The sequence below is a fragment of the Protopterus annectens genome, chromosome 13.part0 (genome assembly GCF_019279795.1).
Source record: "Protopterus annectens isolate FY-2018-M chromosome 13.part0, PAN1.0, whole genome shotgun sequence".
Taxonomy (NCBI): Eukaryota; Metazoa; Chordata; order Ceratodontiformes; family Protopteridae; genus Protopterus; species Protopterus annectens.
In genome coordinates, this window is record NC_056747.1 from 949427465 (window position 1) to 949445090 (window position 17626).

At 43.3% G+C, this 17626-nt stretch overlaps 1 protein-coding gene across 1 annotated transcript in view; it reads right to left on the bottom strand.

Annotated features, from left to right (window-relative positions):
* ATP6V0A1 (ATPase H+ transporting V0 subunit a1) overlaps positions 1 to 17626 on the bottom strand; it is a 1075307-nt gene that overhangs the window by 637369 nt on the left and 420312 nt on the right. The window contains exon 7 of the mRNA XM_044054711.1: positions 12861 to 12987. Within this exon, the coding sequence (XP_043910646.1) occupies positions 12861 to 12987 (127 nt within the window). The remainder of the gene's footprint in view (positions 1 to 12860; positions 12988 to 17626) is intronic.

Genomic DNA, 17626 nt, shown 5'->3' on the forward strand with positions numbered 1-17626 from the left:
TTTGACTGCAGGGTCTGTACATTTAATCAAAGCCATTAGTTATGAGAATTTTTCCCAGTATGTTTTGTCTTAATTTTACAGACAGATTTTTGTACCTCAGTTATTAACTTGCTTCCTTGCAAATAGTGCCTACTGACTCTTGAGGTACATGTTTAATGGAACTAAAAGACATGGGTGGGGGGGCTAAAGCTAGTGCCTTGGCATAAGTTCTGCTGAAAGTAGAGGAGGTATCTACTGACCATTTTATGTGTGGAGAGCTTTACCTCTAGTTTCTCACACATGGAATCACTAGTTAAAAAATAAAATGTCAGCAAGTGTCAAGCAGATTATGCATTACCTGTAGTTATTCCCTGTATTTTTTGGTCTAAGAGAAATGTGTGCAGAACTAAAATATAAAGGCTGGATTGTGTTAAAAAGCTGCAGAGAGATTATATATATATATATATATATTTTTTTTTTTTTTTTTTTTTTTTTTTATACACCACTGATGTGTGCAAGACAACATGTAAATAAGTGGAAATTTAGTCAATCAATCAAAAGCAGGTAAGTACAGGGCAAATCTTTACCTATGACAAAGGACAGGGGTGCTGCTTGGCTGGGTGAGGATATTGGTTAATTGGTTACACCCTGTAGTTATTTATGGGAAGTTACTGTTCTGGGTCTTTGGAAAACAGTAGGATGGTAAATTATTTTCAAGAGACTGATTTCACAAGAGTATCTTTTCGTGATGACTAGTAAGAGCCAATAAAACAGGACTGCGAGAGAATTTTGAAGTCAGATTAACATAAAGAGTGGTCAACTCCACAGCTGCAGGGTTTACAAACACAAATGGAACAGCATGGGTGGGGAAAGAATAGTTGTATAAGAACTTACCATAACCTTAGAGGTCCTTCTCTTCCATGTTGCAGTATTCATAACAGTAGGGAGGTTACTGCCTGCAGCGCCGACATCCGGCCAGTATACCAAAGTCTTGCTTCAGGGCAGTACGTGTGACGTCCTGCGCCAGGGCCATAAAGCGACGTAGGGTATAAAAGTGACATTGGCATGTACCCTCTTCAGAATGGACTGCCACATACAGTAGTACTCTTGGAGGTTTAAGGAGGGTCAAAGTAGTTAGACCCTAGATACTCACATGTGGACTAGAATAAGGGTATTACTTAGGCTGTGATTAGTGGAGAAGTCAGCAGGAAGGCAAGATGATGATATGCCCACAGGTAAGTAAAGTATAACAGGCAGGTGAGCAAAAGGGGGCAGCAAGGGAGGGACTGAATACTGCAACATGAAAGAGAAGGACATCTAAGGTTATGGTAAGTTCTTACACAACTATTCTATGTCCTTCTATTCACATGTTGCATTATTCATAACAGTAGGGAGAATGCCACAGCTTTTAGGTATGCACTTTGGTGGAGGATAGGGGTCCTTGTTCAATGAGACCCTGAAGAATGGACCTGGTGAACCCAGTTCTAGCCCTAGAGGCTAGGATCCCGCGTGTAATGTTTGGTAAATGTGGGTACTGATGCCCAAGTGGCAACTTCTAGAATTAAGGTATAGTCAACCCCTTTGAAAAAGACAGCTGAGGAAGCAGCTGCACTGGAGGAGTGTGATTTGACATGGACCTGTAAGGTTTTACCATGAGTGGAATAACGCATTCCAATTAGATTCTGAGATCCATGAGGAAATGGTTTGATTGGCGACTGCCTTCCCTAGAGCCCTAGGATGGAAGGAAATGAAAAGCTGATCAGAGCTTCTAATAGGTTTTGTCTTGTCTAAGTAATACCTCAGTTGTCTGTGTACATCGAGAGTGCAGTGTTCTCTCAGAGGCATTTTGGGGGTTAGGGTAAAAAACAGAAAGGTTGATGATTTGGTTTAATGCCTTAGGCATGAAGGAGGGATTTGTCCTTAGGGCAACCTGTCCTTGTTGGAAATGAGGTAAGGAGGGATGGCCATAAGGGCTTGTATCTCTGATACCCTCCTGGCAGAGGTCAGGGCCACTAGTATGACTAGTTTTAAGGGTGCACAGTTTTAGGTTTACTGAATGTGCTGGTTCAAAAGGAGGGAGTGTTAGTTTTTCTAGTACAAAATTCAGGTCCCAAGGTGGAGGGATAGGCTTCCTGGGGGGCCTGATATGAAGGATTCCTTTCAGGAAGAGCTTGACATCTAATCTGGATGCTAGCAGTGGTAACATGGGCAGACAGGCAGAGATGGCAGATAAATGGACTTTGACTGATGAGTACGTTAGTCCTGAGTGAAGGAGCTCACACAAATAGGAAAGGACCAAGGGAACAGGAATAGTCATAAGGTCCTGTTTTTTTTTCTGACACCACCTGGAGAATTTTTTCCATTTAGCAATGTAATTTCTCCTGGTGCTAGGTTTCCTGGCCTCCTACAGGACACTGAGTATGTCCTCTGAATATAGGTGTCTGAAGGGGATTAGAAACCTATTACCCATAAGGACAGCATTAAGTTGTTCACTTGGGGCTGTAATAGGGATCCCCTTTTTTGTGTGAGCAACTTTCCAGGCTTGTGGATGTGGGGCCCTTTTGCAAAATTTGGGCATCTGTTTATTTTGGGAGGAGACAAACAGATCTAGTTGTGGAATACCCCACCTGTGTACAAGATCTAGGAATACCTCTCTGTGATGATGATGATGGCAGAGATCCACCACTGGATTTCTCTCTTCATACACTGGAGTAGGGGAAGAGAAGGGTCCAGGGGATGGGCGTGTTGGCTCCTTAAGTTCTTCAAGATCCACTGGATCTTTCTCATGTGGAGTCTTGCTAGGAGTAACATGGGTATCAGGGAAGCCACGTGTCCCAGCATCCTTAGGAATTCTTGTGCTGGTAATGAAGTGAGACTGGTGAGTTTGTTGAAGTATGTACCAAGATCCAAGATTGTTTATTCTGAGATAAAGGCTTTCACTAGGTCTGTTCTGATTCTGCATCCCAAGAAAATCATGTCTTGTGTGGGTTGCAGATACAACTTTTCATTGTTTATAGTGAACCCTAGGTGGGTCAATGTGTAGATCACCGGTCTTAGGTGCTCTTGAAGGACTTGGTGGTCTTCATGAAGAACCATCAGGTCATCTAGGTATGGGTATTTTTGTATACCCTGTGTTCTGCAATGAGCAATGAAAGGTGCTAGACATTCTGTGAACACTTGAGGGGCTGTGGAAAGCCCAAAGGGCAAGACAGATAATTTAAAATGCCAGGAACCTACTGCAAAGTGAAGGAATTTCCTGTAGTCTGGATGGATTGGTATGTGGAAGTAAGCATCCTTCAAATATAGGGCTGCCATGAAGGCCTGACTGGGAATGAATGGCAGGAGCAAAGGTCAGGTAATCATTTTGAAGCTGGATACCTTGAGAAACAGATTTAGGAAAGATAAGCCCAGAACTGATCTCCATGGGCAGTCTTTCCTTGGTACCAGAAACATTCCTGAATAAAATCCTTTGCTTTTTTGGTGTGGGTGCTATTTGTTCTATGGTGCCTTGGGCTAGAAGTCATTGAATGATAGTGAGGAAGAGGTAGATTTGATTTGTTGTTGGTTGAGGAATTCCCTGGAAGGAAGGGCAGCATCCACCAAGTCATGAAGTAACCCCCCCTTGAATGATGGAAAGTACCAATTTTTCTGTAGTAATCTTCCACAAGGACGGTAGGGAGAGGGTGAGGCGAAGGGACAGAGGGGTGTTTAGATGTTGCAAAGGTAAGTCACAGAGGAGGTGGTCTGCCTTGGTGAAACAGTCTCTGAAAGGGTGGAGTATCAGGAGTGGAGAGAAACCTGGAGCAGAGGTTTTCCTTGGTTGCCTGCGTCCCTTTATTTGAGGAGCTGTGTGGGAGGTTTGCCTCTTGATGAAGGAAGTTTTCTGTGGTATGTGGAATGGGGGATACCAGCAAGTGTTTTAGGTTTTGCAATTCTTTCACCTTCTCTTGAAGGGATTTAAGAAGTTCAGCTGAGGTTTGGCCAAAAAGGGCTTTATTGTCCAGGGGAGCATCCAGGAGTTTTGTTTGCACATCTAAGGGCAGAAGCTAAATTCTTAGCCAGAGTATCACCTTAGTACTGAGCCAGAAGCAGCAGATTTGGATGATGCTTTCACAGCATCGTAACTGCACTTGGAGTGCCTAGTTACTTAGGATGCTGTTGAGAGTAGGTTGCTTAGCTGAGTTTCAATACTGGATTCAGGTGCCTCTGAAAGTAGGGTAGAAGCCTTGGCAATTGTGTCCAGGACATACTTAGCCATGTGGTTTTGGTAGTTCAATGCTCTTATAGCAAGAGTAGAGGAGGTATATACCTTTTTTTCCTAGTCTATCCATAAATGTACTGTCCTTATCTGTAGGATAGAAAGCAGCAGAAAGTAATTGTCTAGATGTTTTATCTGCAGAGACTGCAATAACAGCAGGGTCTGCTGGTGGGTTTCTGAAAAGGAACTGGGTGTCCTGTGGGACCTTAAAGAAAGTCAGGATGTTTAGAGGATGGGGGCTGTGAGTCAGGTGCTTGAGAGGTGGCTAAAAAGGCATCCTGGAAGGCAGGGAGCAAGGGAGGCACAGCTGAAGGGAATGGCTGTTTCATTTGGAGCAGGTCAAAATACCTTATCTTACTATTTGAGACGCCGGGCTGGCAACTCGACACCATAAAAAATAACTGCCAATCATTAGTGGACAGAAGTTCAGCTGTGGCGACCCCTAACCGGGAAAAGCCAAAAGACAAACAACAACAACTATTTGAGATGTCTGAGGCCTGCCACTTAAAATGTTCCCCATGAGGGAAATGGTATCACCAAAGGTGAATTCTTCCCCAGGAGACTCAGGGTTGATGGGATCCTCTTCCCCTGAGGTAATGAAATCCTTGGGTGACTCAGCACAGCTCCTTGTGGTGTCCTGCAGAGTTCTACAAGCAGCAGAGAGCGAAAAGAGAGACTTTAAAAAGATTTAAGTATTGTTTTTTTACCTTCCTAACTGTGACTGCATATTCTCGCCGAAAAGCGAGTTTTCTGACTATCTGAGATCTGCAAAGCATTGTTTTTCTGCATTTTTGTGTTTGCACTTAAAAGTTGTATTTTTGCCTTGTTTAATTGTTGTAGGCTACACACTCAAGTGCGCTAGCCGATTGAAAGCATTTACTGTGTCCTTGTGCCTAGTTTCTCTTTAGAAAAAAAAAAGGAAAAAAAAACAAAAAAAATATCCTTGTTTCCTGCCTTTTCTGAACTAGAATAGTCCAGTTTTCAGGTCCTTGCTGAATTCTAGGCTGTGTTATAGTTCCTGTGTTGCCCATATCCTTACTTGGATAGGAGGAAGCTTCTCTGTTCACCAGTGAGAGCCGGGAGCTTTGAGCAGCCTATCTGTCCCTGGAGGAGTGGTCTCAGCCCAGTAACTTGTAGCTTATTGGCCGTTTTGGGCTATTTCCTATCTCTTTGAAACTCCCTGCCTTAAAACCCGCTTTAGTGCAGTTTTGTGCTTGTAACAGACTCAGCAGAGCTCCTCGTGTCCTGCAGAGTTCTACAAGCAGCGGAGAGCGAAAAGAGAGACTATAAAAAGATTTAAGTATTGTTTTTTTTACCATCCCAACTGTGACTGCATATTCTCACCGAAAAGCAAGTTTTCTGACTATCTGAGATCTGCAAAGCATTGTTTTTCTGCATTTTTGTGTTTGCACTTAAAAGTTGTATTTTTGCCTTGTTTAATTGTTGTAGGCTACACACTCACGTGCGCTAGCCGATTTAAAGCATTTACTGTGTGTCCTTGTGCCTAGTTTTTGTTTAGAAAAAAAGAAAAAAAACAAAAAGAATCCTCGTTTCCCGCCTTTTCTGAACTAGAATAATCCAATTTTCAGGTCCTTGCTGAATTATAGGCTGTGTTACAGTTCCTGTGTTGCCCATATCCTTACTTGGATAGGAGGAAGCTTCTCTGTTCATCAGTGAGAGTGGGGAGCTTTGAGCAGCCTATCTGTCCCTGGAGAAGTGGTCTCAGCCCAGTAACTTGTAGGTTATTGGCTGTTTTGGGCAATTTCCTATCTCTATGAAACTCCCTGCCTTAAAACCTGCTTTACCACGGTTTTGTGCTTGTAAAAGACTCAGCATAGCTCCATGTGGTGTCCTGCAGAGTTCTACAAGCAGCGGAGAGCAAAAAGAGAGACTTTAAAAATATTTAAGTATTGTTTTTTTACCTTCCTAACTGCGACTGCATATTCTTGCCGAAAAGCGAGTTTTTCTGACTGAGATCTGCAAAGCATTGTTTTTCTGCATTTTTGTGTTTGCACTTAAAAGTTGTATTTTTGCCTTGTTTAATTGTTGTAGGCTACACACTCAAGTGCACTAGCCGATTTAAAGCATTTACTGTGTCCTTGTGCCTAGTTACTGTTTAGAAGAAAAAAAAAAAAAGAAAAAAATATATATATCCTTGTTTCCGGCCTTTTCTGAACTAGAATAGTCCAGTTTTCAGGTCCCTGCTGAATTCTAGGCTGTGTTATAGTTCCTGTGTTGCTCATATCCTTACTTGGATAGGAGGAAGCTTCTCTGTTCACCAGTGAGAGTGGGGAGCTTTGAGAAGCCTATCTGTCCCTGGACGTGTGGGTCTCAGCCCAGTAACTTAGAGCTTATTGGCCGTTTTGGGCCATTTCCTATTGCTTTGAAACTTCCTGCTTCAACACCCGCTTTAGAACGATTTTGAGCATCGCACAATGTCGCGCAGCACTGTTTAAGCAGTTTTTAACTATTCCCGGCTCCACAAAGTCTGCTCTTCAATTTTTCCCTTAGAACTAGTCTAACTTGCAAAAATAAGCACTCAACCTTCATTCTACAGCCCAGCACTTGCTCAAATTTCTCAGTAAGCACTAACTACGTTTAGCACTACACCCCCCTATATTATACAGAACTACAAGGCTCCCTATTCATCTATTCCAGACAAATCAATAAATCAGTTCTTTAAATCACCCAGGCATGTCCAAATTGCAGTTTCAGGTATACTCTCCAGTCCAGTTGGTGAATCTGGGAATCCTGAGGCAATGTTACAATTGCCTTATGTACACAGACAACCCTCTCCTCCTTCCAACAAACACAAATATATGTGAGAGATGCAACTATACAGCCAAACTGGAGGCTGGGCTCTCTCAACCCAAGACTGGCACAGTCAGTCAGGAGGTGAAGGAAAACATTCGCACCACACAACCAGTCTCACATAGACAAATCGCACCAGCAAACAAGACACAAACTCACAAAAACATACGTGGAGGCTCTAAATAAAAATCTGCCAAAACAACAGAGACCTCCAAAGCAGACATCCAAGCAACCACTACCAAACAACAACATTCACGTATCACATACTTCACAAAGTCAGTGTGCCATGCAGTCGCAGCCCCTAAGGCTAAATAACACACCTAATACACTAGTAATTGGAGACTCTATTGCCAGGCACACTGACATCCCACTCACCAGACTGAACAAGGAGAAGGTTACTGTAAGCTGCCTGCCGGGTGCCAGGATCCGTCACATAACACAAGCACTCAGGTCACTCCACAGCAGGTACAAATATGACTCTGTCATTGTCCATGTTGGTTTGAATGACCTGAGATGTACCTCCCTGGTCTACATGAAAAGAGACATAGAGGAGCTCTCTGATAATGTAGCCCAGGCCGGTATGACCCTGACCCTGAGTAGCATCTTACCCTCACCAAGAATGATGCCACATTATAAAGACAAAATGATCAATTTTAACAACTGGCTAACCTATTGGTGCCATTCTAAGGGGATCCAGTGTCTGTCAGCCTGGGATGACATGCTCGACAAACCACATTGCTTCACCAGGGACAGCTTGCACCTTGTCACTCTTAGGCTTTCGAATACTGGCTAAGGCTCTTGCCACCCCCATAGTGCCTTATTTAGGCAAGGCTCAAAAGACAAACCCACCTCCATAGACAATATCAGAAACAAAAAACTAAGGGTAATGCTACTCAACGCCAGAAGTCTAAACCTCAAGATGTACACACTCGAGGCACTCCTCAGTATGGAGAAAATTGATATCTGTGCAGTAACACAAACCTGGTTCAAGGCTCCAGAGAGCACCCCAGCATTACCAGGATTCAACCCATACCATTCTTTTCGGCCCCAGAACTTGGACCAAAATACTAAAGGTTGGGGAGTATCCATCTTCATCAAGGATACCCACACCTCCAGGTTAGTGGCACTGCATGAGGCAGTGGAGACCATCCATGTGCAACTAACAGTAGGCAAAACTGCTTTTCAGTTTGTAGCCTGCTACAGATCACCCACCCTGACGCAGGACCCCCACTCGGCATTCCTGATAACATTGGAAAATATGAAGGTCTCACCAAACACCATGATACTGGGGGACGTCAACTACCCAAACACTGACTGGGAAAACTACTCAAGCCCCAACTCTTTTGCCCAACAGTTCCTTGAGTTTATAAACTCAAATGCCTTGGAACAACTGGTCACCACTCCCACAAGAGGGGACAACATATTGGACTTGGTCATTAAATGTTCCATACCAGAGGTAAACCCCTCATTGGTAAGATCAGACCATAAACTAATCACAATGGACATCCACATCCCGACCCCACCCTCAGCCAAGGAAACCACTGTAAAAAAGCTCCAACTCTATTCAATTGCTTACCGCCTGCTCAGAGGTGACCTCTGCCTGACATTCAAGGCCATGTCTAACCCGGAACTGCTGGACATGCTCCACCTCAAGAAAACCAATTCCATTAGAACTACACACTCCAGGGATTTAAACCTTAGCACAACAATAAACAGGACATGCTGGAGGGATAGATTCATATCCCAAAGGCTTCCCTCGTTCTGGAATAGAATCCCAGTCCATGTTAGGCAGAGCCCCTCGCTGACCCTCTTCAAGAGAAATCTTCAGTGGGTGGGTAATCGTAAATTTACTCCGGGGATCACTTCTATGGCCCTGCTGGACAGATGCTCAGGAATCTAGTCTAAAAGGGAGGTGAAAGCCAACATTCTGGCTAGGCTTATAAATGCCCTAGGGCAGATAGCCTAGTACCTACCTATGAACCTATGAATCTATTTGAGATACATAGGTCACAGAATCTTCATCTGAGGACAGCTCTTCCTATAATACAAGTGAAGGAGGCCCAGTGGGAGACACACTAGGTTGTTGCTGTGTCTGTAGGACCTGGAATGCCTTAAACAGGCTCTGGGAGAAAGCTTCCCATCCTGGAACAGGATGTGTATCTGTGTGCTGTACTTTCTGTTTCCTCTTCAAAGGGATAAATGGTAGAGAAAGAGAGGGAGCCGATGTCTGGGTGGATGGAGGAGCAAGAGCAGGGCCCTCCAACTGAATGAGTCGTGGTTCCCGTCTGCCATCAATATCTGATGGCTGGCATACCTCAGCGGATGTACTCTAGGTTTCTGGTAGTCCAGCTTCCATAGTGGTTCCTGGGCCTAGCAAGGAAACTGATGTCTGAAGAGATCCCGGGCTTTCATCAGTCTCAAGAATCTCCCCCGACTCCTGAGGTGCAGCATGGGAATCAGGCCTGGTTTTCTTGGTCTTCTTCTGGAGCGGCTCATCAGATGGACCTGCTCCTCCCTCCACACCGAGCGCCTGCTCTTCCCTCCACACAGAGACGTCGAACCCTCTGATTTTCCAAGTAAAGCTTAAGCATGGCTAGATGGCTGCGAAACATTTTCGGATTGAATGATTTTCAAATGGGGCAGGACGTATGGTCATGGGCCTCGCCTAAACAGATTACGCACTTATGCGAGTCCTTGTGAAGAATTTGTCTCCCACAAGCACACTTCCCCTTTTTAGTGGACATGTACGAATTAGCAATAAACAAAAGGATAAAGAAAGCCCCATAGGGTACTTATCTGTAGTGGTCTTTTGTAGCGGTCATCTGAAATCAGGATCTGCTTCCCAAACTGGTGAACTGGGGTCAGAGGTTCATTGCGGCAGAAAAATTCTGAAGAGGGTACGTGCAGACGTCACTTTTATACCCTACGCCGCTTTATGGCCCTGGTGCAGGACATCACACGTACCCCCCCTGAAGCAAGACTTTGGTATACTGGCCGGATGTCTGCCCTGCAGGCAGCAACCTTCCTACTGTTATGAATACTGCAACATGTGAACAGAAGGACATTATATGTTTTGCTCAAACAGCAGTCACTTCTGTGGCAAAGTACTGGCTCAGTGATGCATGTAAATGTCCATGTGTATACTGAATCATGGCTACAAATGAGAAGAATTCAATTGCATACTGAAATTCAGCTGCACCTTTGTGTTTCTAGCCTCTGTCAGGCAAATTACAACTCTGGAGCTGTGGACCATGCCACCAACCTCCTCCATGACAGGCAAGATGGCACTGGCTGTTCAGTCCCATGGCACTCCTCCACAGCACCTCCCAGGCTGTTACTTTGTCTGATTGAAATGATCCATGTCTAAGTTTTACTAATCTAAGCTATAAATCCTGTGTTTACAGTAATAATTACCATCTAATGATATAATGTTTCATATTAAAGTTCCATACTCACAGTCAGACTGCTGAATATATATATATATATATATATATATATATATATATTTATATATATATATATATATATATATATATATATATATATACATATACATATACATATATATATATATACACACATATATATATATATATATATATATATACACATACACACACATATACAAATACACACGCATAAAACATATTCAGCTTTACTCTGCTTTCTTTCATTAAAAATAAGAAAACTTTTGTTCCCAGTCAGCTTCATAGCATAGAGGGAAATATCCTTGCCTGCATCCCCACAAATCACAGCAGAATGGGTGCTAGATGGACCAGGTATGTATGTGAATGAACAGCCAAAGCCAAATGCCCCATCGTGGGGGAGGGTGATAGTGGCTTGGCTTGCTATATCAATGATACCTTCAGGAGTTCTATCATGCATGTGCTATAAAAGGTGTAACAGTCAGTTAGGAGACTTAGCATGTATGACAACAAACAAGCAGCTCCTTGTGGTAGCTACAGTGTAGCACATAAGCTACTGGGGTGGAAAATTAAGAGCATAAACAAATTCCCTACCCTCCCTGTGTCTGATGGCACCATTCTGGTACCTGACTCTAACCTCTCATAGGAGCAAAGGATTGGTGGGCTCTCACCTCTGTGAGAAATGAAGGCAGCAGGAGCCTTGATAACGTCCTTGAAGGGTGGTCCAACCCACCCCCAACAAACAAAAGATCTGAAGTGAGTTAAAAACCTGGGCTGAGGTTCAGACCCAAATACATAGTCTAGAGTCTTAAGGGCCTGTTTTCTTGCATGCTTTGAGAGCATCAACAGCTTCTGCATGCAAGGTAAAGTAATATTCACTCCGAGTCTTACTTCCAAGAGTGACAGCTGAGCAGGGAGAGGGAAGCACCTCTCCAACCCTGCTCTCCGTCATCTGTGGATGATTACTGACAGAGACACTCGCCACTAAACATGGGACATCTGCAAACGAGGAGTCTGATGGCGGAGATGAACATTATGGAGGAATCAGGTTAGGGGTCAGAGATGGAGTAAGAATCATTTACCCTTCTGCCTTTCTACAGCCTGGCAGGGAAGAAGAAACAAGCCCGCTAGGCAGTCTCGGTATAATGTACTCTCCTAATGCATAGTGGAAACAAGGTCTTGAGCTTCTATCTTCCTCTAGCACTGGCAGCTCACAGGATTGTTGCACTGGCATTTTCTACAACTGACAATACTGTGGCTTGGCCTCAAACAGAAAGGCATCTAGAGGGGTGGACTTGGCTCAGGATTTAGCAAATGCAGGCAAGTCTTAAAACAACAAAACAGAAGATGAAAACTACGCAAATGGGTGGAAAGAAGGAGGGGATCCCGTGTGTGTGTAATGTGGGGGGGGGGGGGTTCACGTTCCTAAACAAGAGGAGATCCAAACAGTGTGACTAGTTACAAAGAAAAGATAATTGTGGTGGAGTTCATCTGAAATCTTGGTGTAAGGAGTGTGTACAAAATCCAAGGGTCTATGTGCATGTGTGCTTCATGCAAAAGACATTAACAATTAATGAAAACACCACCAAGCAGGCTAAAAAATGAGGTACTCAAGCTTTCCAGTCACTGCATGACATTTCAAACTAACATTCTGCAATTACATACTGATGAGTGTGCTTACAGCAAACATATCAAACTATATTGAGTACTACCTGCAGGTTTTGAAACCTAACTAAAGACTTGAGGGGTGCACAAAGAACATAAGAATTATACAAGAAGGAATACCAACAGTTGAAATGGTTATTACATACAAATGCTCCTAGAAATCCTAAACTGACCATACAGATACAGACGGCTTAGTGACGCATTACTTCATGTTTTATAATCAAAAGAATTTTTGAAAATGTTCTGCCAACATCACAGTATTTTCACTTATTAAGAAAGCAACATATGCTACTGTAAAGAGAGAACAAAGTCAGAAAAGATGCTCTAACAATCACTGCATCAGAGAAGCTGCCACAGGACATAATGCAGTTAAAACAAAGCCCCCCCACCCCCCACCCAGATAGTAAGACATCAATCTTCAAGCTCTACTTCTTTACATCCTCATGTTTTCTCATTTCCTTAACTATGCATCTTTGCCATATTGTGTGGCAGTGGACTCACAATTCTGCAATGACATTCTTGTTACTTATGTTTCAGATCTCTTGAGTTCATCAACAATCCTCTCAATAAATAGAACAAGCTGTAAGAGAACTTTTTTGTTATCATAAAACAAGTTTTATAGTGGAGGCAAAAGAATATAATACATTTTTTTATAATTTCTCCAGGAGTGCTCAATTAAAAATATAATTAATTTCACAAAAAGGCAAATTTCTGATACTCACTGTCACTGGGTCCTCTAAAGGATTCTCAATTTCTGCCTGCCGTAGGAATACATTTCCTCGACACACTCTCCACAGCATTCGCTCAAATGTAGGTATTCGTTCTCTGTTTATTACACCAGCTACAAAACTAGATTAAGAAGAAGGAATAAAACTGAAAATAATAATAATAATAAAAACAATAATAATAGTAATAATAATCATGTACTCCAAACATATTCTGAAAACATCAATGCTGACAGAGTACTGACATGTACAGCAAACATGGATATATCCCTCCAAACATCTGTGCTTTTTCTTCTGTTTGGTACACATAAAAAAGTACTCCTCACTTCTACAGCTGCAAAAGTTTTTGCAAATGAAAACTAAATATGTACTAAAACAGAAACTTTAGCCATTAAACCAGGGAACATCTGAAGACATTGATTAAGGCGGTTAAAAATAAAGCTGTGTTTGTGTGCAAGTCTGAAAAACTATCTAGCAACTTGGGAGGGAAAGGTAGCCCACTGCCTTGGCTGTTGCCAGCTAAAGTCAAGGAACATGGTGGAATCAGCTCTATTTTGGTAGAGAAGGTTACAATTCAGCAATTAAACACTTCTACTGTGGCAAGGGTGAATAAGTGGATGAGATCCAGCCAGAAATGCTGAAAGTAATGGGACAGTGTTGAGGAGCTGTGGTTAATACACCTTTTCAGTGCTGCATGAAACGATGAAATAGTACCTCTGGGCTAGCAAACTGGTCTCCTTTTCAAAAGGCAGGAAGGTGTGTGTGCATGTGTTCCAGTTGCAGAGGAATTATACCTTACAGTCTCTCTGGGAAAGCATATGCCAAGGTTCTGAAAAGGACACTATCTCAACAGCTGTGCCCCTGAGATAGGAACAGTTAATACACCTTTTCAGTGCTGCATGAAACGATGAAATAGTACCTCTGGGCTAGCAAACTGGTCTCCTTTTCAAAAGGCAGGAAGGTGTGTGTGCATGTGTTCCAGTTGCAGAGGAATTATACCTTACAGTCTCCCTGGGAAAGCATATGCCAAGGTTCTGAAAAGGACACTATCTCAACAGCTGTGCCCCTGAGATAGGAACAGCAATAGGTTCATAGGATACGTACTAGGCTAGCTGCCTTTGTGGGCCATTTTAAGCCAAGCTAATTTCCCTTGTTGAGCTTGAATTAACTTATCACATTTTAATCCCATTTAATCCCATTTTATGGCCTTATCCATCCCATGGTTGATAATTGTATATTACCCTAATGAGAATAACTGGGATCACATCACAGATAATTTGAGGGGAACTGTGCAGGATTGGTCCTAGAGTGAATTTTCTGCTTCCCAGGCATAGACCCAGGTTGGCCTTGAATGTGGAAAGGAATGAACTTTGCTTTATGTGGATGGGGAGTCTATTCCAGAGCAGCTGTATCCTCTCTGAGATATATCTGTCCCTCCAAACTGTTTTGGTGATGTTGCAGAAGTTTAGATCCCTAGACTGAGTACTTCTAATACTATCTGACTTGCTGATGTGTAGTAAATCCATGAGTATTAGGTCAGAGGAGGTCTTGTATGCCGCACACAGGTCACCTCCTAGCAGTCTGTAGGATACAGAGTATAGTGACAGGGCTCTGAGTCGGTCCATGTAGGACATGCTGTTTAGGCCTTGTATCCTTTTAGTAAGGTATCTATGTGGCCATTTCAGTTGTTGCATTTCTCTGGACAGATACATGCCAAAGGGGGTATTATATTCATTGACCGGCCTAATAAGGGCTGAGTAAAGGGAGGAAAATGAAATTCCCAGATCTAGACATAATATCTTTGTTTATCAGCTGTGCAATATAGAAGGGCTCTCTTACAACAATGGCCACATGCTGATCAAAAGTTAGGTCACTGTCCGCATAAGTTCCCAAATCTTGAACAACTGGGTCAACTCTAAGGGGCGTACTGTTAATGGGGTAGTTCCATGGGATAGAGGACTTCCCAAAGGATAAAGCAATGCATTTTTTGGCACCAGTTACTTATTTGGGGCAAACCTTCCTGCAGGATGGCTAAGTCATTTGGGGATTCAATGACTGCTCCTAGCTTGCCGTCATCTGCAAACCTGGTCAGCCAGAACCCTTTGGTGCTGGCTTTTACTTCAGGTAAGTAGATGCCAAAAAGGAGAGCTCCCAGCACAAAATGATGGTGGACTCCACTGGTAACTGGTCTCTTTGCAGAGGCAACTTCTCCTATTCTAATTTTCTGCATCCTATCTATGAGACAGTTGGCAGTCCAGCAGGTGATGCAGGGGTTTGCTCTCAATTTACTTAGCTTTTTTACTATGTCTGAGTTGGGAATTGTGTAAAAATTTTTAGCCAGGTCAAGGTATGTGGTGTGTAGTGTTCTGCATTCATCCAGTGCCTTGATGATCTTTTTAAAAAAATCTACCAGGTTGAGTAAGCATGAATTGCCCTTGACAAATCCAAATGGAGTGGGATCCAGTGTTTGGCGGCTCCCTACAAGTCTTTCATTGGCAAAACAGATTCTATCCTGGCTGCTGAATGGCAGACCAACTCTCTGACCTTGTTTAGACACCTTAGGGGTCATAGCAGTTTCCCAGCACTGTCTGCAAGCATTTTGTGGACTTCGGGGAAAAAGCGCACAACCTGAAAATCCTAAATGTGTTGTGGACAGTGGTATAAAAGTAAGGGGTCCCAAGACCACTTTTGCAGGCCGTTCAGACCCGGTATTTGAGAGAAGTGATAGCTGCATCTACTTTCTTAACATTAAATCAAGCACATTCAGAGTGGGTAGTGGGTTCCATCAGGGGTATCTCTTGATATCCCTCTTACTTGCAACTTTCAAGGCCATGACATCAATGTGCCACCAAGATTGTTGCATTATCCAGCTTAGGGTTGGGATGGCTGACCTTTGTTGTGTGCAGATAATGTCTTTTTAATCTCAAGCAACTGGTCTTCATCAAACAGTGGAGGAATTCACTCTAAGTGTGAAATAATTGAGATGTAGAAGTCTGTGATCATGACTCTCTCCTGGAACAGAGTGGACTGGTCCTCTGCAGATGGTTCAGACGGAGGAGTGTTAATACCTTAAAATCTAGTGCATAGCTGAGTGTAGGGACAAACTGGGAGACTGACCAGCTGATGTATGCAGTGACAGCAGCACTGCAGACCCTGTACCAGAGTGTGGTGGTGAAGCAAGAACCGAGTCACAGGATAAGGCTCTAAAGTTATGTGATAATTTATGTCCCTATTCACATGGTCAAGGAGTGTAGGCAGTGACTCATACATGCAAGCAGAAGACATGCAGTTCTTTTACAGGGTAGCTAGGTTCACTCCTCATGTCAATCTAAGGAGCTCTGCAGTTTGGGAAAATCTCAAAGTGCAGCCACTACTACTTCATGTTAAGAAGAGTTGTATCTGGCGAGCTTGTACTACGGATGCCTCCTACAGCATGCAGTTCAGACACACTGGAGGGATTACATTTCTCAGACTGTCTGGGAAGCCCAAATAATAAAACAATCTGCTGCAGGGGACTAGGGAAGTTTGGTCTACTTTGCTTGGCATGAAACCAATGTAACACTCAAAGCTGACCTCTTTAAAAAATAAATATAAAAAAACATACGTGTGTGTGTGTGCGCGTGTGTGTTATACACACATATAACTCTCTATTTTAATATATATATATATATATATATATATATATACACACACACACACACACACACACACACACACACATATAATCTATATCTATATACAGGTTCATAGGATGATACTAGGCTATTGGCTCGGAGGCCATCATAAGTCTAGCCAAGAATTAGTCAGCACCTGTTTCCTCTGTCCAGCAGGGACACAGGTGGGATCCCAGGGATATATTTTCTGTTTCCCATCCAGTCGTCCAGGTTCCTCTTAAAGAGGGCTAGAGAGATATTCTGCTTGACATGGAGAGGGAGTCTATTCTACAGATGGAGGAGTCTTTGGGGCACAAATCTATCCATCCTACAAGTTCTATTAATGTCACAGACCAGGCTGAGGCATTGCGTGTGCATTGTGCGAGTGGAGTTTGACTTGCGGATATGCAGCAACTCCATCAAGGCTGGGTCTAAGATGACTTTGTATGCCAGGCACAGGTCACCTCTGAGCAGTCTGTATGAGACTGAGTAGAGGGACAGGGCTTTTAGCCTATAGGTTCATAGGTTCATAGGTTCATACTAGGCTATCTGCCCTAGGGCATTTATAAGCCTAGCCAGAATGTGTTTGGCTTTCGCCACCCATTTTAAATTTATTTTGCTATGCCCTTTTTCGAGGTTAGTATACTGTGCCTCTATCTAACAGTGACACAGAAGTGATACCCGGGGTAAACCTACGATCTCCCATCCACTCATCAAGATTCCTCTTGAAGAGAGTCAATGAGGGACTCTGCCTAACCTGGACTGGGATTTTATTCCAGAGTGAAGGGAGCCTCTGGGTTATGAATCTGTCCCTCCAGCGTGTCCTATTTATTTCAGTGCTGAGGTTCAAGTCTCTCGGCGTAGCTCGATGGGATTTGGATTTTCTGAGGTGCAGCATGTCCATTAATTCCGGGTTGGACATGGCTTTATACATCAGGCACAGATCGCCTCTGAACAGGCGGTATGCCACTGAGTAGAGCTGGAGTTTCTTTAACGGGCAGCATATGGCATCTGTTTGAGCCCTTTGATCCTCTTGGTGAGGTACTTTTGGGGTCTTTCCAGTTGCTGCAGGTGTCTGGTAAGGTACATCCCAAAAGGGGCATTGTACTC